Here is a 25,064-nt window from a genome sequence, read left to right as displayed (position 1 = left end):
TGTAATCACATTTATTTTTTATAATCCATAATTGGTCTCACTTATTGGTGAAGTTTTTTCCCGCAAGGGTTTCTCCACATAAATCTTGTGTTATGTGGTGTTCTTATGTTTCTGATATGTGCCTCATTGCTGCTATCTTATGGTGATGGTATTCTTTATTCTTTGTTGTTGTAAGTTCACATAAGATAGGATTGTTAAGCATGATATATAGGCTGATTTTTGGCATCACTTAGAAGAAGGATCTTGTTGATTTGTTTTTTATGACACCTCGAACACAAAATAAAATACCAAGTATTCTATCCTCTCTTGAACAAGGAAACCTCAAAAGCTAAACTTCATGATCAAATAAGGCTACCCCAGGGTTTACAATGTGAATAATGCGACTTTATGATGGATAGACTCAATGATTTGATGTGATATTGCTGGTAATCACAAAGGCACTTACACTTATGAATTGTAGTTGGAACTCTTTAAAACTAACTTACTCAAACAAAGAAATATCAAAATGGATAAAGGGATCGGGAAATCTAACCTAATTTTAGACCTATGAACAATGATGATAATGAATGATACTCAAATAGACAAACTCCTTAAATCAAGCTTTGCTTTATCATGATAACAATGACTACACAAAACTAATGCGATCTCCAAAGGTAATGAATGGTTTTCATATCATAAACATTCATCCAAATACCCAATACTAACGCAATCCAAATGAATATCCATAATCGAACTTAGCAATAATAATAAGGCTCAAGCTAACCTTACATTGTAGCTTACAATCAGCAAACCACAAAAAGTATAAACCAAGTAATTCATCACATTTCTCCATCAAGATCAATGAACTTTAACTAACTGAGAAGTAACAAGAAACTGTGAAAATTGTAGAATGTAATGTCCCCAACTTCGCAATCTAAAGAAAACATATAAACAATGAATTTTAATGATTGATTTTTTGGTATGTTTAATTTATCTAGAGTGTAATTAGCCCAAATTCATTTGAGATCATTGTTATCAATAAGTCAATTCCATATTTAATTCCTAGTGGGATTGAGAGGACTAGCTACCATAGGATGCCCGTAGCGCTTATCAGGCCCAAGGGCGGTACACTCCCCCGTGGCCCAACTGCCAGAAGCCCTTTGTCAACTGCAGTGGGTGGCCTACCTGGCAGAGGCCTAGTTCCTGCTATCCCTACTGCTAAGTTCCTCTTCTATCTCACTCAGTTTGGATATGCAATTGCCTTATTCACCATCTTAGTAATATCTTATATCATTCCTACTAGACCTTAATTGCATAATGTTGTTTATTCCTCAAATTGTACTCTTGTTATTAGTTAATTTGGTCCATGAGAGTTTATTCACAATGTATACCCCTGTATATATATATATATATATATTATTTGATTTATTATATTAATCATCACTCCATTGTATGCTAGCCATATTTATGCAAACTATATTAAATAAGCTACATATGTTTTTATATTAATGTTTTAATGCACAACTAATCTTCGGTATGTAACCCTACTGAATTTAATTAAGCTTACTGCAGAAGTAATATGGGCGGGTGAGTGACTTACCTGTGCACTTCCCGCTTTAAACTTTGTCTTTCCCTGATCGCTATCTCCTGCGCGTTTTTCTTCCTTCTCCTTCGCGTGCCTTTTTCCTTTTTTTTCACCTCTTGCCCACGAGTTTGGCTTTAATACCAACGGAGGGGGGTTGAGGCGGACTCGGCCAGGGGTCGTATCTATTGAGGGAGGAGCGAACGAGGTGACTATTGGAGTCACTGTTCCCTGGCCCACCCGAACTCCTTTTCGGCACCTTGAAACTGGACGCACCGCATCACACATACTGTGATTGTTGGGTGCGATACCCACGATAATCTTAATTGGGTACCAATCAGTATATATATTTTGCATATTAATATGGGGTTCATTTTAATATTATCGTAAGGTTAAAAAATCTTATTTCTTAATAATAATGTTTTATAATGTATTAAGTTTTTATATAGTTTATATTTATTTAGTGACATATTATATGCATCAATAATTATATATTCAATTAACAACATTTTATGGTAAAGTTAAATCAAGAAATAATAAAACATCATTATTATATTAATATAAAACAAGGAGTCATTTTCTATTAAATAATGGAAGGTATAAATGTTATCTTTTATAATTACAAAAAATGTGGGGTTATGACAGCCCTCCCCACTCAAAATTGCTTGTCCTCAAGCAATCTGGGATTAAGATGATTAATGGTCTCACCTCCCTCCCATGTGGCATCTTCCCTAGGAAGGTTCTTCCATTTGACTAAATACTTTGTTATGGTCCTCCTTCTTAATTCTCTTTCTCGCTTGTCAAGGATGAGCTCAGGTTCCAAAATCAACTTCCCTTCATTATCAATTGGGGGTAGCTCGGTACAAGGGGAAATGTGTAGACCCAAAACCTTTTTTAGTCGGGATACATGAAACACATTGTGACTGTGATCTGGTAGCTCCAATTCATAAGCCACTTCACCTATCCTTCTCAAAATTTTATAAGGACCATAGAATTGTGGTTTCAATTTCTCAGCTCCACTGATTTTAATGGATGACTGCTTATAAGGTTGGAGTCTTAAAAATACCAAGTCTCCTACTTCAAAAGACCTTTCAATTCTTTTTTTGTCCGCATATAGTTTCTGTTGATTTTGTGCTTGGTGAAGATTATCTTTAAGGGTATTCATGATATCCGTGTTTTGCTGGAGGAAATCTTTTGCACTTGGTACATGACTTTCTGATTGGATGAGATCCCCAAAGGATGTTGCTTCATACCCGTAGAGGGCTTTAAAGGGACTCATTCGAATTGACATATGATGGGTTGTGTTGTAACAATACTCTCCAAGATGCAGCCATTTTACCCAAGCATTCTACTGACCTGAAACATAATTCCTTAGATAACCTTCTATCCACTTGTTTACGATTTCCGTTTGCCCATCGGTCTGTGGATGATAACTGGTACTTGGTGTTAACTCCGTCCCTGCTAGTTTGAATAGTTCTTGCCAAAATATACTAAGAAATCATCTATCTCTGTCACTCACAATATTCTTGGGTAAACCGTGTAGCTTAAAAATTTCCTTAAAGAAGACGTCGGCCACTTGTGATGCTCCGAAACTTGAAGGAATGGCCTAAAAATGTGCATATTTCGTTAATCTGTCCACTACTACAAAAATGCAATCTTTATTCTGTACCTTTGGGAGTCCTGTTATGAAGTCCATGGATATACTCTCCCATTTTTGATTTGGGATGGGTAGTGGTTGGAGTAAACCTGAAGGAAAAGTGTGTTCTTCTTTATTTCTTTGACACACCATGCACTCTTGGGTGTGCCTCAGTACATCTTCCTTCAGCCCCTTCCATGAAAATCTTTCTCTGATCTGCTTGTAGGTCTTATAATACCCTTGATGACCTGCTAAAGGAAGGTCATGATAAGTCCTTATAATGTCTTCTTTCATATTTGACCCTGATGGAACATAGATTCTGTTTTTGTAGAGGATGAGGTCATCAATTAGCCGGTAATTTTCATCTGTTTCTTTCCCATCTAGAATGTTGCTAGAGAATGTGTCTTTGGCATATTCGGTACCTAGAGCTGCCTTCCAATCTATAGATAGGACTGATAAAGACCCCAAGTAGGGTTTTCTTGAGAGGGCGTCTGCCACAACATTATATTTCCCTTTCATATATTCTATGTCGAAATTATATGCCTGAAGTTTACTCACCCATTTCTGTTGTCTATCATTCAAATCTTTTTGATTGAGAAAGAACTTCAAGCTGTTATGATCAGTTTTAACTATAAACTTCCCACAGATCAGGTATTGTCTGAACTTCTCTAATGCATGCATAATAGCTAGCATCTCTTTATCATAAACTGAATAGGTTCTTTCTGTGTCTCGAAGTTTCCAGCTTTCAAAGGCTATGGGATGTTTCTTTTGCATTAAGACGGCTCCGATGCCTTCTCCGGAGGCATCACAATAAAGCTCAAAAGGTGCTGAAAAGTCCGGAATTGCTAAGACGGGGCAAGAACTCATTACCTCTTTAAGTTTTTCAAATGCGGATTGGGCTTCATCTGACCATAAGAATGCTCCCTTCTTAGTTAAATTGGTTAAGGGAGAAGTTAGCTTCGAAAATCCTTTAACAAATCTTCTATAGTAACTGCATAAACCTAGGAAACTTCTGAGATGAGTGAGGGTTCGGGGCTTTGGCCAATTTTTGATGGCTTCAATTTTTTCTTCATCCACCTTAACTCCATGGGTACTGATCTTATGACCAAGATACAAAATTTCTTCCATCCCAAACTCACATTTTGACATTTTGGCAAAAAGAGAATGTTGCTCAAGTAGGCCCAATATTTAATCTATGTGTCTCAAGTGGGCTTCCCAAGTTTTGCTGTAAATCAATATATCATCAAAAAATACTAACAGGAACTTCCTTAACTGTCCCCTGAAGATGTGGTTCATGCATGACTGGAAGGTGGCAGGGGCATTTGTAAGGCCAAATGGAAGGACCAAAAACTCAAAGTGACCATAGTGGCATCAGAAAGCTGTTTTGGGAACATCTTCCTTCCTCAAACTTATTTGATGGTATCCCGATCTCAAATCTATTTTTGAAAAGTATACTGCTCCATGTAATTCATCTATAAGTTCGTCCACCCTAGGGATGGGGTATCGGTTTTTTATAGTCTTCTTATTGAGTGCTCTATAATCAATGCACATCCGCATGGTCCCATCTTTTTTTTTTACCAGTACAACGGTGGAGGCGAAAGGACTGGAGCTAGGTTGAATGTGCCCCATTTCTAGAAGCTCTTTAATAGCTTTCTCAATTTCTTCCTTATAGCCCCTTGGGTGGCGATAAGGGGTGGAGATCACTGGTTTTGCACCTTCTTCAAGTTCAATAGTGTGTTCAAACCCCCTCTTGGGTGGCAGTCCTTTTGGGATGTCTTCAAACACCCTTTTATGTTTTCTAATAATGGGTTTAATATCAACATGAATGGCTTCCCCTTGGTTTGAATTTTGGTCTAGTATCATGCATTGGGCTGCCCACTCTCCTTGATTACGTCTAAAAATCCTTTCCATTCTTTTGGAGGTTACCATTCTAGTTGTGCCATCATGCAACCCTTTGATTAACACTTCCTGTCCATTTTGAGTGAAACATAGTTCCAATTTGGGGTGATCGAGATAGAATCTTCCCAAGGAATTCCTAGGATTACATCTGAATCCCCTAACTCGACCACATACAAATCTTCTTTGGTAGGGTATTTCCCTAATGTTATGCTTAATTGAAGGATTTTTTTGTTACATGAGGAAGTGGATCCATCGGCAAGGGCTACTTGGAAACCCTTAAACTCTTGTGTTGTCAGCTTCAATCTCTTAACCAAGCTTTTATCAATAAAGTTGTGGGTAGCCCCGCTATCCAGTAGTGCAATTACTCTTTGCCCTTTGATCGCACTTTCGATTCTAAAGGGGTGGTGTTTTGAGGCTACAAAAATTGCTGCTAATGATACTTGCACATCTTCGGTAAGTTTTTCTCTTTTGCTTGGGGGTTCATTGAATTCTTCTTCTTCATCACTAGATAAGGCTTCCAAGTTGTGGGCTTGGCTCTTCCTCCCACATATGTGACCCGGTTGCCACTTTTCTTTGCACTTAAAACACAGATTTTTTTTCCTAAGCATATCTCTTTCATTTCCCTCTTTGCAACTGTGACCACGTTCCCATTTCTCATGACAATGGTAACATACGTTCTTTCTCTTAAGCTCTTCCCTTTCTTTAAAGGTGTTTCCCTTCCTAGGCCATTCTTTAGTATGTGTATTTTTAGCGAATGTTTTGGAGGGTTTCTCCCAAGTTGAAGTGTCTTCTAGGCCCAAAGCTTTATCTATGGCATCGTCTAGGGTAGGAGGTTTCAATGCTCTCATCAATCCTTTAATGGAGTCTTTGAGTCCCTCCACAAAAAGATAGGTGAGCCTGTCCTCACCACTCCTGAGACCCTTACGGAAATTTTTTGAAATTCAGTGATGTATTCTTCCACTGTTCCCCTTTGTCTTAAGAGGGTTAATTCTTTGAAATCTTTTTGTGGGTGTTTCCTCTCAAATCTCTTAATGAGTTTCTGAGTGAACTCGTCATATGTTGTTATACCGTCATGACCTTGTGTGAGGGTGCCATGATACCACCACTCATGGCCTAAACCTTCTAGGTGTAAAATGGCAAATTGGACTGCATCATCTTCTGTCATGGGGCTAAGATTTAAATATGTATTAAGTTTTTGTATCCATGCTTAACTAGTTCTAGGTTGAAGAGCACATAGTTATATTGAGAGGGGGGGTGAATCAATATAACAACAGATTTTACCAATTTAAACTTTTTCAACTTCAATCACAAGTATATAACTTATCTCATTAACATATTCATTTTCATACCAACATTCATATGTGACCTAACTAATATGAACACAATTAGAACACAAGATATATACATGGAAACTCTTACGGGAGAAAACCATGGCAATAAATGCTTTTATATAATTCTTCTTTTACAATGTTTGTAGGCACCAACCTTCTAGAGGCACAAACCCCTACGTTTGTGAGCACCAACCCATTGGAAGCACCAACTCCCATATCTGATTTTGTGAGCACCAACCCACTGGAAGCACCAACTCCCAAATTTGAATTTTGTGAGCACCAACTCCAGCTTCAGAATTCGTGAGCACCAACTCACTTCACATAAATCTGAATTTCCACCTTGACAATGTTGCTATAACAACGGATGATGGATAACTTTTTATTCCTTGTTCTTCTCTTTATTCTTCTCCTCTAAGGCTGCATATACTTTCCTTCAATTTGCATTTGCATGCTTTTCTATATCAGCATTTAGATCTCCTGTTTTATATCAGAATATAGTCTTCTGGAAATTCTACCATGAACTCTTTTTTACCAATCTGCAACAAATCCTTCTTACAAATCTACATTTAACCTCTATTTCATGATCTTTCTTTTATCTTCTTATTAACAGATCTGCATACATAAATCTGATAAACTCTTATTCCCCCACATACTTCTTATCACACACAATACACTCCACTCACTCATTACACAATGATTTCATCTCTACTTATATGCCTTACATGACTCTTCACCAAGAGTCCTTATTTCAAAAGTCACCTTTTGGAAAAACATTTCTTTGAAGAGACGTGTCTTCCATTTACTAATCACTGGCTTTATTCCTCATTGCTGAGAAAATATGAAATATAATAGAAACCAAGGAACATGACCCACTAGAAACTTTTTTCAAAAGTATGCAAAAGATCATCTTTGACGGTTGGAAATAGATGACCATGCCCTTACATCTATTAGCATTTGCTTTGTTGCCAAAGTATTACAGCAAAGAGATACTTTCCTTGACAAGCAAGGTGCCACCGTATAGGGATGAAGGGAAAGCTATTGGCAACAAGACTATATTTAGAAGCATATTTCAAGATGAAGATATCCAAAGTATTGTCTTCAGTCAGTTTGGCCACTTCATATCTTCAAGGAATCATGATGTTTCCACTCTTTGAGACAAATAAAAGAAAGATGCTCATGAATGGGGGTACATACATGATCGAGACTATTTATTTTCAGCCACTTGCAATTAAAATTCTCTCTCGAGTATGTATCTTTATATTTTTTTTATTTTGTCATTTTTCATTTTATAGGCTTTCCCCATTAATGGATCGAGTCAAACTGTCGTCCACCATTATGAACTGTAAGGGTAGCAAACTAAAGTGCAATTGGATATAACCTAAGTTGCCGGTTCGGGTTTGAAGAACCGGTACGTCGGTACGGCAAAAAACATGTAAATTATATATATATATATATATATATATATATGCAGCCTATAAGCATGAATTAAGATTAGCATGTCACATAGCATCATTTAAATACTTTATTGTAAGGCCCAAATTTAATAACACATCTTTCGAGCCCTTTATTTAATTAGATTAGTCTCAGTTTGGTTGTGTCGGCCCGTTTGTAACCCTTCGGGAAAGTTCCCATAGCCCATATTTATGGCCGAGTCTGTCATTTGTGTTGGTACGCAATTTTGGTATTTTTCTCTTGTTTGTGCGAATTCCAATTGGAGTTCTATTATCCGCCATTTCAAAGGTGAAAGACCCTCCCTATTTGGTTCTCACAGTTTCGGTGGGAGTAACTCCTCACCCTACTCTGCCTTGCTCTCAGTCCCAGATTGTTGTAATTTGAAGTGCATTAATCTAACTATTCTTTGGCTCATGCAATAACATATAAATCTTCTAGTCCATTGTTTATCTGGCATCATACCTTATTGCAAGCTTCATCGATTGGTTCGGCGACTAGTCTTCACTACTGTACAGTTTTCACATTGTACAGACTGCACCCTCACCGTACGGTCTCACACTATACTACCACTCCTCCTCACACCACCATACATCCTTTTCACCATACGACCTCCTCCCTCACACCACCGTACGATCTCTTTCCGTGCGGCCATTCCAACCCCCACCACCATACGGCCTCTTCACCGTACGACCACTCCATCTTCACCACACCGTATGACCTCTCCACCATACGACATCTTCACCGTACGGCACTCCCTCTACTTTACTTTGTACGCTCTTGTCGGTGCATCACCGTACGGCCAGGAATATTTCACACCGTACGAATTTGACATTGCACTACTGTACGGTCAAGGAACATTATAGTAAACGTACTACCAGAACATACTTAGATATTCCTTGGAAGACCAATGCTCTAGCTGCCGACCTTCCACTTGGTTGGTGTCGACCAGTAAGGCATCAAGTCATTGGGAACATTGATGGCACAAAAAGTAACAATTGGAACACTACAATTTTTCTTAGACTTCATAGTCATCTAATTGTAGAAGAACGCGTACGACACACACCTTAGGAGGGGATGGTTGATTACAGCCAAGGCGAATCATAATTGGAAGCAAAACACACTTTCGATCGAGAGTGACAAGAGGAAGTAGTCATCGACCTGAGGAACCAAGCAATGAATAAAGAACTATGACCTTTGACTCAGAGTTTGAGGGTGGAAAGTTAGGTATGGACTAAAGGAGGAAAAGCATGGAACCCAATGATGAAGAGGTGCTCAAGTTGGAAGAGTGCACTGAAGATGAGACAAGTTCCCCGAATGGACTATTCCACTAGCAAATGGAGGACTACAAGATATTTTCGCCAACATGTAATTTTCTTGAAGCTACAACTCCTGTTGAAGAGCAACCGATGAAAGCGTGTAAAGTTATGGATGATACATCTGATAGTATGGAGATGGAACGTGGAAGGGAAAAGCTCATGAAGGAGGAACAAAGGCGATACAAACGAGGGAGCCTGCACAAAAGGAAATCATACCTGTACAAAGTCAGGTCGAATGAGGGGCTTCCTGGTAGCAAAGTACAGACTAAGTCATATGTAGAAGAGGTCGTACACGAAGGCAAGGTATTCGTACATAGCACGACAATCACACAGGTTGCACAAAAGGTGTACGTGGGTACCGTACAAGGAAGTCCGTATGGGTTCAAAGCCAAAGATTCGTATGTGGTTGTCATACAAGGAAGCCCAAACGTGCAAAAGGTAGAATTAACCATATGTGAGTAGCAAAGTCAACACATGGAATTGGAAAAACATGTCCGTCCGTATAGAGGGTGAAACAAGATAAAGAAGTTGTACGCAGACAAGACAATCACCATACCATACAATAAGCAAATTATGAGACCGTACAACAAGAAGAGAAAAACATTGTACAACAAAAGTTGTTGTCCATATCTTGAAGGAAACATTGCAAGGCCATACGACAAAAGCTCGGCCAGACCTTACACAAGCAGAGAGAACAAGCCACATGAAGAGAGAGAAAACAAATTGTACAGTACTTTTAGGTTGTATCTTAGAAACAATTGTGGAACATGTGTGGAGGAAAGAATGTCGTACGATCAAATAAAGAAGTTGTACATAGTAGAAACATTGCCATATGTGGTAGGGTTGCCATATGCTCCAAGTATTAGAACAAAAAGACCGTATGAGAGGCAGGTGAGGGACAATCCGTACACGTACAGACCATATGTGCTTGAAACCCTACATACACAATTGAATGGAACTCTACGTGAATGGAGAAGAAGGCCATACGGGCAATCAAAAGTCGTACAGAAAAGGCTCGCAAGAGCCATATATGCACGTATAGACAAGCAAAAACTATACATGGGGGCAGTTCGCAAAAGGCTGTACAAAAGGACGTAGAGTACAAGAAAAACAACTTACCATACAGAGTCAATCTCAGACACAACACCTTAGCAAGCCGTACGAGGAAGGATTTAGGCCATATGAGAGTGAGTCGTATGGACAAGGGGAAGTCAAGAAAAATAAAGCAACTTCTAGTATGACCATCAATTTTGAAGTGGAGAGTACGACTTGAACATAATTTTGATATGAAATCGTTGTTTTATGGCTCCATCAGCATTGTTTTTGGCGTCCTAAAATAATCATGAAAATCATGTGCGCCATGGAGTTTTAAGTGGTTTTGAAGGTCTTAATTTGGGCTTGGCAATGGGGGCACTACCCCCAAACCCCTGCAAAGGGCGTTGCCCCTTGACCCCATTTCGTGTGTTGCCCCAAAACTCCCATTTGATTTGGCAAGTACATTACAAGTTAGGTTTGTCCAACCCAAGTCATTGTCTATACACTTGTCATTAGCCTTCCCGAATATTACTTGATGTTTACTTGTCATCTGGAAGACGACTTTTTCTTTTGAGGGGGATGATATAGTTGGCATAAAATGCCTATTGTTATGTTTGATATCCGACAATGTATTAATTATTTGTATAAGTGGGTTGTCACTCTGTTGACGTGTATTTTGTACACCATCATACACAGAATAAAATACCTAAAGGCATCTTATCCTCTCTTGAATAAAGTCTCTAACTGCTGAAGATTCGCATGAAGGATCAGTTAGGATGACTCCAATGTTCTGGTTAGTAGGGTCTCTACGTGTGGATAAACTCCAGTGGTATGATATGATTTGCTGGAATCACAAGGGGACTTACATCTGATGATTGAACTTCCGATCTGCTTTGCTAGAACACAGGCTCTTACTGGCTTAGATTTGAAAAAATGGAAAAAGGATGAGGGCGAAGAGAAGATCTAATCCTAATACTAAGAATGTAGGAGCAACGATCTGATTTTTGATGAAACTCTAACTAGGTCTTGTTTTGACATCAATGGACCATCTCCACAAGGCTAGTGCGATCTTCTAAGGGAAGCTTTATGATGTTCAAATCATCACCGCAAGCATAGACACCATCAAGTTGATGCATATCAATGAAGAAGCGACAAATTGAAATTGAGCTTAAGCTGAATGATTCCAGTTGACTACACAAGGCAAGTCTGCAATCAACAAACTGCTAGTAGTATGGATATACGAATTCCACCATCAATCAATCACATTTCCTCCATTCATCTAATCATCTACCATCTAGGATTGAAGACTCAACAAGAAACCATGCAAATTGCAAGAAACGACACACTTCACCATTACTTCAATGAAAATGGAGTTTGTTTACAATCAATGGCAACAATTTCTTGCCTTGTCCTCCTATTCTACTCTAATTACTATTCTATCAATTTCTAACTACTCTCTATCTACTAACTGCTTTCTATTATTTACAACTCTTTCTAATTATTTCTAATTATTGCTAATTAGCCTTTACAAAATGAAATGCCAGGGCTTATATAGTGCCCACAATACAATTCGATGGCTTAGATCAATTCGAGATCAATGGCCCAAATTTTACAATGAAAACCCTAATTAGGGTTTGTTACAACCATTACATAACATTTAATGCTTGACCAATGATAAAATTGTATTGCTTGGACACATGTCCTCTCTAGAAAATTCCACCAATGGATAGCTGGGGTAGGTACATCGGAATTTGTGCCACCTTCCATGAGTTAGGTACATTGAATCTGGACATGCTGAGGTGGACCACACTGACTGGAGGAGTGATGACTGGGATGCCACCTCATCTGACACTTGTAGCTTGCTAGATATTCAATTTGATGTCGTTGAGAGGCTATCTTTAATTAACTCTTGTTCTAACTCCTTTTGTCCTTGATGTGCAAGAGGATTGATGTACCTTGCCTTGGAATGCTGGATTTGGAAGAGGTCGCCCTTGATGACGTTAGTCCAAAGAAGGCCGTCCTTGTCGATGCTAGGCTGGAGGAGGTCGCCCTTGATCTGGCTTGATTTTCCTTGAGAAGATCTCCATTTGATGCCTACACAACATTTCAAAATTAGAAACATGATTTTGCAATATATAACATAGATTAGATTAATTTTTAGGAAACTTCATAATAAATCCTTGAGTTATTATTTCCTAAAAAACGATTGAGCTATTACAATTCAAAATTCAAAATTCAAAATTTGAAGGCTATGACGATCAACAATCAAAATCAAAACAATAAATCCATATCGCCATACCTCACTTGAGAGCTAACTCTAGAATGCAAAACAAGGAATTTGCCTAGGCAAAATTAATGTTTGAAGCCTTCAACGTGATCTTCAAGGATAAGGAACGTCCTCTTTATCAATTCGCCACCCTTGGAGTCTTTGATGTGTTCTTCAATGTCCTTGGCAAGTTCGCCTAACTTGAAACTCGAACTCCTTTGATAATGCTTGTGCCTTCCTATTGATAAGACTCGCACCTTGAACACAATTCGCACCTCCTCTTGAATGATAATTTCGTACTTCCTTTGTATACTCCAAATCGCATATGAAAAGATGATAAATGATAATGTGAAAATGAAATAAACTACTCCTCCTTTATAGGCGCTCACCTTCATATTGACCCTAGGCCGACTTTGGTGAATAAGGCAAATTTAAAATAAACTTAAAGGCCGACCCTTGTAAAATGAAACAAATTTTAAATCAAGCGCCCCATTTTTATTTATAATTAATTAATTTAATGCCTATAATTTTAAATAAACTCGATTTTTAAAAGGCAAAAATTAATTAATAAAGACCCATGCGCTAATATTAAATGCTAACTTTAATTGGATTTCAAATTTATCGATTTTTTCCTAGCATTTAATAAAATCTAAAGAATGTTTTAGCGCCAAATTTGGAAGAGGTAAGGACACAAACCTATCGCTCTGGTCCCTGACTAAGGGACAGGAGCGAATTTGATGTTTAGTCTTGATTCTCTTGCCTTTTATGTTCAAAACCTCCATCCTCACGTTGAGACTGGCATGTTTGCCAAAAAACTCGAGCTTGATCGTCTTGATTTGGTGGATGAATGCCCTCTAAGGTGGATATCGCCCTGGTCCCTTGGTGAGGGATAGGAGCGAACTTCATGCTCTGGCCAACATTTGCTATCTCTCAAGCTTTACTCCTTGTTCATCACCTTGCAAATGATATCCTTGATCTTGCGAACCTTGACTTTGACGTGATCTTGAAGGAAAACGAATGATTTAATGAAAATCGCCCTGGTCCCTTGATGAGGGACAAGAGCGATATAGCTTCCTTGTTCAAATTGATAGTCTTTTGACGTTTGAAACCTTTGCATATCATCATCTTAAGACGCCTTAGACCCTGTGCAACCATGTACAATCTTGACTTGGCATGAATTTTGAATGAATTGGCAAATATGGTGGATATCGCCCTGGTCCCTGACTAAGGGACAGGAGCGAACTTCAATGTCCTGGGCTCATGCTTGCTTTCATCCACTTGCCATTGCTTTCATCGTGTAAAATGAAGTCCCTTGGTCCCCTTTGGACACTTGAAACGTGATCAACATTCAAAATCTAAGCTTTCATGAAGATTTCGCTCTGGTCCCTGCCTGAGGGACAGGAGCGAATTTGTACTTTCAAGCTCAACTACACTTTGCCAACTTCCAAATTTATCTTCAACGGTCTAGTTTCACCCTCCTTTCTTGCCTTCAAACTTAAAACTTGCTTGCTTTTGCCTGAATTTTACCTTATGAAGAATTTCGCTCTGGTCCCTGGGAGAGGGACGGGAGCTACAATGGATTTTGCCCTGGTCCCTGACTAAGGGACAGGAGCGATTTTGCATTTTGGTCTATTTTTCCTCATGTTTGTGCCTTCAAATTATATTCAACTGGTAAAAAGCACTTCCTTGGTTCTCCTCAAGTCGTCAAATCGTTCAAATCTTTCAAGGACAAGGAAATTTTGGATTTCAAGCTCCGGTCCTTCAGTGAGGGACAGGAGCGATTTTTGTCCTCCAGGCCCAAATGCTTCACTTTTCACCATGAAATGTCCTTGCTAGGGAAGATATCATCCTGCTTCATGCTATGAATAAAAGTTAATGTCCAAACAAGGTCTAAAAATGTGCATATGAATAAAATCACTCTGGTCCTTCAGTGAGGGACAGGAGCGAATTTGACCTTCTAGGCAAAAAACTTCATCATTTCATTGCTTTTGATCAAGTCTGGATGCTCCATCATGCTCATTTTGCCCTTCACCATGCCTTTGATGTCTTAATTCGTCCAAACAAGGTCAGGAATGGCTCAAATAAGTATTATCGCCCTGGTCCCTTGGTGAGGGACAGGAGCGCTTCGCCTTGGTCCTCCTGGGAGGGACAGGAGCGAAATTCGCTCTGGATCCTCAGTGAAGGACAGGAGCGAAATTTGACTTTTCGAACTCTCTATCAGGATAACTTTTATGGAATATAACATTTAAGTATAAGACTTATACTTTAAGTTATATTCCATATATACTTTCAGGATGTTTGAGAGTGGTTTCGGACCTCCAGGAGTTATATTCCAAAATCTAGCTTTTTGAGGTTTTTCAGTTTCCAGACTTAGTCAAATTTCAGGATCTAGACATTCCAGACTTAGCCAATTTCAGGATCAGGACGTCACTCAAGCCGGACTTGCTATCCTATTGATCACCTGGGCGACACTCAAAATGCAAAGGCTAACTAACAAAACCCTAAAAGACCAAAAACAAACCCTAAAAAGCAAAAAACATGGGTCCCCATTTGCAATGGGGCGATGTGTGAAAACATCACAACACACTCTTAGGTAGTTATGTGTTTGTTGGTTGACGATTGTGTTCCTCTTGGCAACCATCGGGTCCTTTTAATATGTTATGTACTGCCAAGTAAGGGAGGAGGATATAGTCGGATCAATTGTAATCCTTGGTCAACAATCTTTGGTCTTCTTCTCTATAATAATTTTATGTGAGAATAAAAATATATTTTACTCGTGTATGGTATGCATTGTCATTTGTATTATTATTTTTTGTATTTAATTTATCAGATATAGCAATACACAATCCACGCATCAAATTTCATTGTGACATGTCCAAAAGCCCCCTTCTAAGGCACAACATTGATTTTAAGAAGGTTTAGGCCTCCAATGTGGTCCACAAAAGTTCAACAACTTTTGCTTTTGATTACCAAGTTTGTCGGTGACAATCACATACAAGAACATATTTTGAGCCATGTGCTAAGCAATGCATTGAAGTCACTAGGAAGACAGTGCACGAAAACATCATCAAGCTAGACAGAGAAATACAAATGTTTAACTACAACCACCATTGTTCCTTAGCCATTTGTACATCACATGGAAAGAAGAAATTTTTCAAGTCCATAAATAGTAGGGATGCCAACTACTTACTCTTCTTGAAAAAGCTACTCGAAGTGCAAAAACCTTTGCAGATTATGGTTATGAATGGTGAGTACTCCGGATAGGGAGAGTCCAAGTCCAACAATGGGAAAAAGGTTAAGGCCCAAATGATGATTGATAGGAAAAAAATATGTAAACTGTAGTCTAATTTATTGATTGCAAAGCCCACATGACCCTTTATAGCAGACATAGACAATCCTAATCTTCGAGAGATATATGAAAGTTGAAATATTTGATAGCATTTGGACCAAGTACAACCTAGAATTCATGAGAGAGATCCCAAAATACAACTATAAAGAGAAAGTATTAGAACAATCAATTAATATACAAGAGATTGTATGGACATGTAATGTCCCCTCTTTTCTAAACGATCACCCAAGAGAGGAGATTTTCCTATTATCCATCTGCGTAGGCAAATCTAGTGGATAGGGGATATTATTCTTGCCATGGGAGGACTTATACGCTAGAGATTTTCAGTTGGTAGACTTCATTTATGAACAAATAATGATATTTTATGATTAAGTCACCTTTTTTCTAATAATAGAAGATACCCATGGCTAAAACGGGTAATTTTTCATTAAGGTGGTTATTTATAGCAATTATGAAATCATAAAGTAACTTTATAATTTTTAAGTTATAAAGTTGGGAAGCAAGTATTAAATCAAATTATAGAGTAGCTTTATAATGTTAAATTATAAAGTTAATAGAGTTACTTTATGGCCCCTAACTTGGGCATGCCCTTCTTGGATGCCACTTATGCTTCTTTTGATTCTATTTGCTCATTATGTTAATTATGAAGATTATTTTCTAGAGAGATCTCTCCTGCAGCTGTTGTCAAGTATTCTTTTGAGGACGAAAACCCTTGGAGAATTGTGAATTGGATGGAAACCCAATTCATTGTTGAGGGAAATCTATATAGGGTTTCCATCTGTGCTTCATTGGATGATTTAAGGGCAATTATTACAGGTTTCTTACAAAAAATAAGACTGAAGGGTTTGTTGCTTCCAAATCAGGTTTATTCAGTTATAATGGATGCCATCTAGAGGTGGAATTGGCATCGATTTGGTGTCATATCAGTAGGATTTCATCAAAGATTGATTGCAGCAGATTCAGACTGATTAGTGAGCAGACCTGAAGGAATTTGGGCCTGATTCTTCCTGCCATACAATCTCTTAGGCAGCTGTACCTACTCTCCTAGCAGGCCATACTATTCTCACCTGCAAACCGTATCATGTGAGGGTTGCATTGGTCTTGGAGCAGATTTTCATTATCAGAATTTTCCTTCAGCAGATTTGTGATCATTCAGCCATCAGGAAAAATTTAAGGATCAATTTGTTTTGCATAGTTGAAGCTTCCCAATTTAATTCAATAATCCTGCCTGGGAGCCAGGCATGGTACTCGGTACATTTCCAGTATTTGTTTTGGGTAATTGTTGTAAGAGCAAATTAAATTTTTTGGAGCCAACTTCAGCAATGGGAGCTCATTGATTGTGTTCTTTTGAAATTCATCAATAAAACCCCCTCCTAGCTGAGCGCTGGACTCTGGGTATGCAATTAATTGATGTGGTGAATTAATTTCCTTAATTCTGAGAATTATTATATTGTTGTTCCAAAATCAGAATTCTGAATTTAATTATCAGTCAATTATATTTCTCCATTTTGAGTTCCTAAGTATTGTTTAACTAGCATTCATTCATACTAAAACCCTATACAATCTATTGGTAACAAACCCAAGCCAAAAAAACCTCAGAAAACGGCCTTAAAACCTTCAAACAGCAGCATAAGAATCAGAAAAAATTCAATATAACCTGGCTGGAGATCTTTCAGAACACTCGTTGGACATAAAAATGTATGCATGGTACCCAAAACAATATATCAATTGGCTTGGAAGAGTAGTTTTTGTTGAAGATAACAAGATAAATCAAAGTTTTTATGCTTTAGTTGACAAGATATATGTTGAGGTCATGAAGCTTGGAGTGAAATTTCTTCAATTTTCTAAATTCAAAGACCCTAACAAAAAATCCAGCACAGCTAAAGACAGCAGAATTGGTACAAAAGAACGCCATTGGGTAGTGGGAGATGCCCTCTCACATGCTCAAGGTGGACCTAAATAGATATACCAATCAAAATTTATGCATTAAAATTATCCTCTTTGACACCTTCAGAAAACACTAGCATGTTTACTCTTGACACTTTGATTGAGGATTCCTGGGCTTCCATTTAGGGAATGTGAATATGGGACTCACCATGCTTAGACTGATGATAACCCCTTTTCAAAGAGAAATTTATCCAAAAAAGAAATTAAGCAACCAATAGAAAGGAACATTGCAGCCAGGTTTTGACAATCAATTAAGGGTACATGAAACATGCATGGAATATTGCATCCATAAAGTCCTACACAGCAATACATTTGCCATTTCACAAGCCAGCAAACCAATATGATTTGGGGCAATGTTTGGCATAAAAACAGTCATGGAAAGGAATACCAACTGGCACAAAATGTAAAAACCAACTATTAGAACAACATTCAAAAACTAGAAGAGCTTTCCAACTGGGTTATCATTTTTCTTGTTCTAATAAGTTTCATATTACACTTTGGAAGACTAACTTGATCCTATCAAAATTCAAACAGTTTTTTTTATTACACAGAAAACAAATCAGTAAAGCAGTGCAATTAACTTTAACTTAATAATGACAGATGAGACAGTATCTCGAACATCACAGTCTCATGTGATCATGAGTTCAAACTTTGTCATACTTAGCATGCTAGATCAAAAACACAAATGGCCATAACCAAGAAATGAGACCTTCAACTATTCCCAAAGTAAATTCATGCATCTGCAGGAACAAAAAATGCAAAAAGCAAATACCCTTTCTATTGCATGTCAGCAAATTTATACCTATGAAAAGTTCCACTCAGAAAACATGATTTTTTTGTTAGATATTATAAATCATGTATTATAATGCTCACATAATCATGAGTTCAAACTTTGTCATACTTAGTACGATAGATCAAAAACAAAAACAGCCATAACCAAGAAATGAGCCCTTCAAATGTTCCCAAAGTAAATTCATGCATCTGCAGGAACAAAAAATGCAAAAAGAAAATACTCTTTCTATTGCATGTCAGCAAATTTATACCTATGAAAAGTTCAATTCAGGAAACATGATTGTTTTGTTAGATATTTCCAAATCATGTATTATAATGTATCAAGAAGTAGTCCGAATTACAGAATTCAAACAGATAAATTTTAGATAATATCCCTAAAAAGTTGTTGGAGGTTTAGCTTACATTGTGCAAAGACCAGCACAGTCTGGTGGAAGAAGCACTTTCAACAAGCTTGGAACTCCCTCTGAAGCAATGACACCTACAAGTAATGATGTTCAAAAACTTTAACATCACAACAACAAGAAAGGGTAGTAACCTTTTGACTCGTAATAAAAAAGAATGTTGAACAATATCACAGAAAAATCAAATCATGTGCATGAAGAAAAAGCATGCATTAATTTGTAATTTTTGAGCAAGACCAATGAATCAACTTCCTCAGGCCATCTACCTATATGAGTAGCTGTTCCAAGGTAAAGAGGTCGAGGCCTATCTTCATATGGGATGGTTACATTGCGAAAACTCTCTTCCGAATCAAGTCCATACAGTTCCCTTACCTTCAAGAACATGATAATGTGCATTAACTTTCTTTTGCTTCAACAAGATGTCCACAGCTATTTGTTTTACACCAATATACTGCAATGTTATTTCCTGTATCAAGCATTCTTAAAACCTGCAAAACAACCCCCTGTAAAAGCCTCTTTTGATCTCACTAACAGAGCCCAGAATGAATGTATTGTTGGATGCTCACCATTTGTACTTTGCTTTAGTTGGTTTTTTAAACAATATATATTAGCGTAACAGAAAAGAAAATTTTATGCTGTCAAAACTACATCACTGTTTCATTTATCTGGCTCTTAGTCTGGATCCTACCAAATATACAATATACTGTAAGACAAATTTGCCATTGGTATTTGGGGCCTTCAGATTAATATTGTAAGGATTTAGAGAATAATAAAACATATTGTTAGAAATTAGGTTCTACAAGAAATAATATTTAAATCTAAATCTTAAGATATATGTATTGAAGATATAGCTACAGTTGATGGCTTTCCATTAGCTCCTATGACAGGTTAGGCTTTATATCTTATTATCATAATGGAAAATACTATTCACTTCTCCATCTTGTGTTCTCTAATTGATGATTTGATATGGCTTTCCACTAGTTCCTAAGGTAGTTTAGGCTTTATGTATCATGTTATCGTTATGAAAAATGCTATTCACTTCTCCATCGTGTGTTCTCTAACTGATTATTTAATAGCCTATAGTACAATTTGTGCATGTTATCCAAGCTTTGTACACCATGTTGTAATAATGGAAAAGACTTAATTTTCATCATCTTGTTTCTCTTTGTTGTGAAATGATATATTATACTAGAATTTGTGGATGTTATTCTTGTAGGATACAATAAATGTGTAACAACTAACAATACTATCCTATCTAATAAGTGACACTTTTGGTTTGCCTGTTCGGCATTATTTTGAAGAAGATAGGAAATGCTACTAATGTTATGCTAGTCTTGCTATCAGATACATTACTAAACAATCACACTATTTAAGTTTTAACCCAAAGTTGCAGTTGAGGTTTATCCACTTTCCTCTTTCAATATTCTGCAACTATAGTCAAGGAGATTAACTTTACTTTCACAATATGCTAAAGATTTTGCATTAAAAAGGAGCTAATTCCCTGCAAGAGATTCACTAGTGTCTTCATATCATAGAGATACAAAAATTCACTCCAGCTAATAAAAAGGGAAAAAAAAGAAACAAGTCAAACCACATCAAAGAAGTCTACCTTGGACAGCAGTTGTGAAATAGGATCGCCATCAAACCACTCATAGTGTTTAAGGGAGCATTCTCCCCATAGTAACCCTCCTTCACCAAATGCACCCCATCTTGAAGTCCCTACAAGAAGTACAACTCTAATTAGTGTACCCATATTACATAGAAACAACAGGCATGCAGCATTATCGTGAAATAGGATAAGAAAGATATAGAATCTTCTTTTCACATCACTTTTCTCCAATGGTAATTACTAATTATTACCTTCTTACCAATACTACGTGAATCACAAACATTTCAACTCGAAAAACGAAACTTACAACAAGTACACCCAAAGAGGGGAGAACAATTTTTTTTAAATTGTAATGGAAGCCAATAATTCAAAAAGCAATTATTTCAAAAATGCTAAATTAAATCAACTAAGAACCAAAAACACAGCTTTATTTCATTATTTCATGTATGCTTGTATTCTTAGTCAACGAATAAGAACCAAAAACACAGCTTTTTTTCATTATTTCATGTATACTTGTATTCTTAGTCAAAGAATAGGCATGTACCTCTGCATAGCTTTATGGTGATTACAAAAAAAGAACTTTATACTAATACTTCAACTGTATGCAGTGATTTAGGCATCTTACTGTTAATGGTCAAAGACTATAAGAGAAACTAAAATAACTACCAAGCAGAAAAACAAATTGTTTTTCATGACCCATATTATCAGTTGCATATTATAGGCATTTAAAACTTAGACCAAAGATAACTGTACAAAAAGCTTAAACAGAGAGCTGCTACTTGATTTTTGTAGTTGTGGTCATTAGAATCAAAAAGAGAAGATTCAATCATCACCATAAGAGCCATACCAAAAAATAGATGAAGAGCTGTTACTCAATTGATTATCATATAACTACCTGAGTAACAGCTCTCCATATATTTTTTGTGCGACTGTCATGGGTGACAGTTGAATCCTCCCTTTTTTATTCTAATTAAATGACAACAACTACAAAAATCAAGTGGCATCTCTCTGTTTTAGTTTTTTGTGCAGCTGACTTTAGTCTAAGTTTTAAGTGACTATAATATGTCAGAGATATTATGGGTCATGAAAAACAATTTTTTTCTCTGCTTAGCAGTTATTTTAGTTTCTCTTGTAGTCTTTGATCATTAGTAGTAAGATGCCTAAATCACTGCATACAGAGAAAGTATTAATATGCGGTTCTTTTTTTGTAATCACTATAAAATATTCAGAGGTACACGCATATTCTTAAACAATAAGAATACAACCATATATGGAATAATGAAATAAAGCTATGTTTTTAGTTCTTAGTTCATCTAATCACATGCAGAGCTGCTACTCAATTTAGTAGTTACATGATAATCAGAAACAAGAAGAGAAATTTCAACAGTCACTTGTAAAAACTGCAAAGTTAACCCGAGTTTCCGGGACGGGGACGGCAGGGGACAGCGGGATGCGTTTCCAGGACGGCAATATTTTTTGCCAAATTTGGGGATGGCAGGGGACGGCAAAGGGGGCGGCTATATAAAATATAGGAAAAATTTAAAATATATAGGAAAATTTCAGATTTCTCAATGTTCATATGAAAACATGGATAAAGCATGCATATATACATTATATTCATATGAAAACATGGATATAGCATGTGTATGATACTATGAAAGGTTGAAAACATTTTAGAATGTAAATTCTGAACATACAACATTGCTAATACACAATAGACAATATGCAATTATGCATTCATAAATCAGAATTTCAGTTCATTCACATTGTCAATATGCATATCATAATAGATATTAAAGAAATAACATACAAAATGTCAAAATGCCCAAAGGCTACACTGCTGCCATATAGTTTCATTGTCAATTACAATATGAAAATCAAAATAGTACTGAGTAAAACTAAATACAAAAAAGCAAAGTATATTAGTATAATGCTGCCCCTAGACTGCTTCTTCTAACATTGCATCAAAATCAGAGTCCTCTGAGTCTCTCCCACTGTCATGGTCTACGTCCACCTCATCCAATGGAATCCCAACCAATCCCTTTGTTGTCTCCTCCTCATTAAATTTTAAACGTTTGATATAAAATTAATAATTATGAATTAAATTAATAAATTTAAAATTTAATTAATGTTTTCTTTTATTTTTTTTTATTTTTAATAAAAATTTGAATTAATAAGGGGCCTATATTAGAAAATTTAAATAAAAATTGAAAATACAACTTTTTTTATTTTTTTAATATTTTTTAATGACCTTAGATATGGGGAACGTCTGGCCATCCCCAAGACGGATTGGGGACGTCTGGCCATCCCCGAGACGGATTGGGGACGTCCCAGCCGTCCCTGGGACGTACGGACGTCCTCCAGAGCTAGGGCAGGCGTCCCCTCAAAATACAGGGCAATTTGGGCACGGAGGGAAACGTCCCTTGGCCGTCCCCAAGTCCCCGAAACATCCCCGGGAGGGGGATGGGGGTTTTCAGGTCGGGGACGCATCCCCGGGTAACTCTGAAAAACTGTCAATTGAAAGAGCAAATAGTCTCCTGGGGATTCAAACCTCAACATTTGTGGCACTAGAATCTAAATTTGTTCTTGTTTAATTGAGCTTCGCACCATATTGGAGTCCCAGAAGAAGTGCCAAAAGTATTTTATGTGTTAGTGTAGAATATTTTAAGACCAATGAATATGTCACCCACAAGCATCCAGCCACTGCTAGCACTTTTAATTTCGATACCCGTGCTTTTAGAAATATCTACCTAAAGGCAACAAGAGATGATTAAACTCTCAAAACCTGACACTTTTTAAATTTCAAGAATGTGTAATGAACCTTTGTTGTACCTACCTTGCCTTTTTGATAATTAGGGCCTGATCTATCCACCGAAGGTTGGATTTAGGGCCACAAAAGGAAATTACGGTTTCCTGCAACATTTAGATATTTTATTTTATGTCAGCAATAATATTAGATCGGTGGCATAATTATTGCAGCACAAAATACATACACGACCCATTCTAGATTTTGAGGATTTTCCAGGTTGGCTGGGTTACCCATCCAAACCCATCCCGTCTCTTAGGGCTAATAGGGCCACCTGAGGATGGGCCCAGCATACCCCTGGATTGCACTCATTATCTTGAATGTACTAACAAACAGAGAATATCAGGAAGATAACAAATGCATACATAAAACATAGATTCATGACTATATTACTTCGTTAACATTTATCCATTATATATAAATTTGTAGGGACTAATTCATTATATTTGTGCCTAGTTGCAAAAACATGACTATCATTAATTAGTATTCCTTTTCTCTACATATTAGTTGTGTTTGAGAATGAATGAATTATTTTTATTCTTTTGTCTATCACTAAAGTGTATTTTAATGCAACATTCTAAACCTGATATTGCAGGTTACCTATCTAGCGTGAAGATTAAGTTCATTTTACCCTTTTGTACATTATAGATGTGCTTAGTTCATTTGGTAAGACATTTTTAGGCATGGAACCGATTTAGCAATTAATCTGGGTCACTAGTTAAATTATATTGATTACTGTTATATGAGGAATGAAAACAGATTTAATACAACTGGCACAAAACATACTTCAACATTTCGACATTTAAGCGGATTGGCCTGGGACGTACCAGCCTACTAGTAATGGGAAGGAATGCTTACTAGGCGCTAGTTCTTCATCGTTGGGAAGAACCAGTGACTAGCCCTTTTACATCGTCTGCTGACTGATGCATTCCCCGGGCAATCCTCATGGTTGTCTAGGCATCATAAATTATGAAAACTGAAATAAATATTACTACTGAGTAACGAAGTTACCTGTTGGATGCTTCTCCTTGACCTTCTCTCCTTGTCACTCCCTCTCTTGTGTTTCCTTGGGGTGCGGTTTTATACCTCTTTGAAACCACACAATTCCCTTTGAAACGTGGTGTCTATTCTGGAGGTGGCTTGGGAATGGACGCATCCTTTCATTACTAGTTAAGATAAAATGTATTTTAAGTGGTAAAAATAATTTATGTATTGAATATATATATATATTTATGTACATGTATTGTTTAATGTTTCTAATCATTGCCTGTTGTCTACATGGGAATATGATAGTCCTCCCCGCTTACATTGCTTGTCCTCAAGCGATGTGGAGATTTGGGTGGTTGAAGATCTCTTGACCCTCCCAGGTTGCATCCTCCTCTGGCAACCCTTTCCATAAGATCAAGTATTCTACAATGTTTTTACTCTTTATTCTCCTTTCTCTTACATCTAAAAGGGCTTCTGGCTCGAGTGTTAATTTTCCCTTGTCATCTATTGGAGGTAACTCCTTGCATGGGGATATCTGCTGCCCTAATGCTCTTTTTAATCTAGACACATGGAATACATTGTGGATGCAGCTGCCTGGAGGAAGCTCAAGTTCATATGCTACCTCTCCTACCTTCCTTGATATTGGGTAGGGTTCGTAGAACCGTGGCTTCAGCTTC

At 37.2% G+C, this 25,064-nt stretch overlaps 1 protein-coding gene across 1 annotated transcript in view; it reads right to left on the bottom strand.

Annotated features, from left to right (window-relative positions):
- The window catches only part of LOC131072706 (DNA mismatch repair protein MSH1, mitochondrial), a 307,935-nt gene that overhangs the window by 129,250 nt on the left and 153,621 nt on the right, over nucleotides 1-25,064 (bottom strand). Inside the window, exons 10-12 of the mRNA XM_058008946.2 lie at nucleotides 20,595-20,704; nucleotides 19,252-19,357; nucleotides 18,987-19,062 (exon numbers count right to left, since the gene is read on the bottom strand). Of these exons, the coding sequence (XP_057864929.2) occupies nucleotides 18,987-19,062; nucleotides 19,252-19,357; nucleotides 20,595-20,704 (292 nt within the window). The remainder of the gene's footprint in view (nucleotides 1-18,986; nucleotides 19,063-19,251; nucleotides 19,358-20,594; nucleotides 20,705-25,064) is intronic.

This window comes from Cryptomeria japonica, chromosome 5, assembly GCF_030272615.1.
Source record: "Cryptomeria japonica chromosome 5, Sugi_1.0, whole genome shotgun sequence".
In the NCBI taxonomy this organism is placed as follows: Eukaryota; Viridiplantae; Streptophyta; class Pinopsida; order Cupressales; family Cupressaceae; genus Cryptomeria; species Cryptomeria japonica.
Note: the sequence above shows the minus strand (reverse complement) of the source record. Positions and strands in the feature narration are given on the sequence as shown.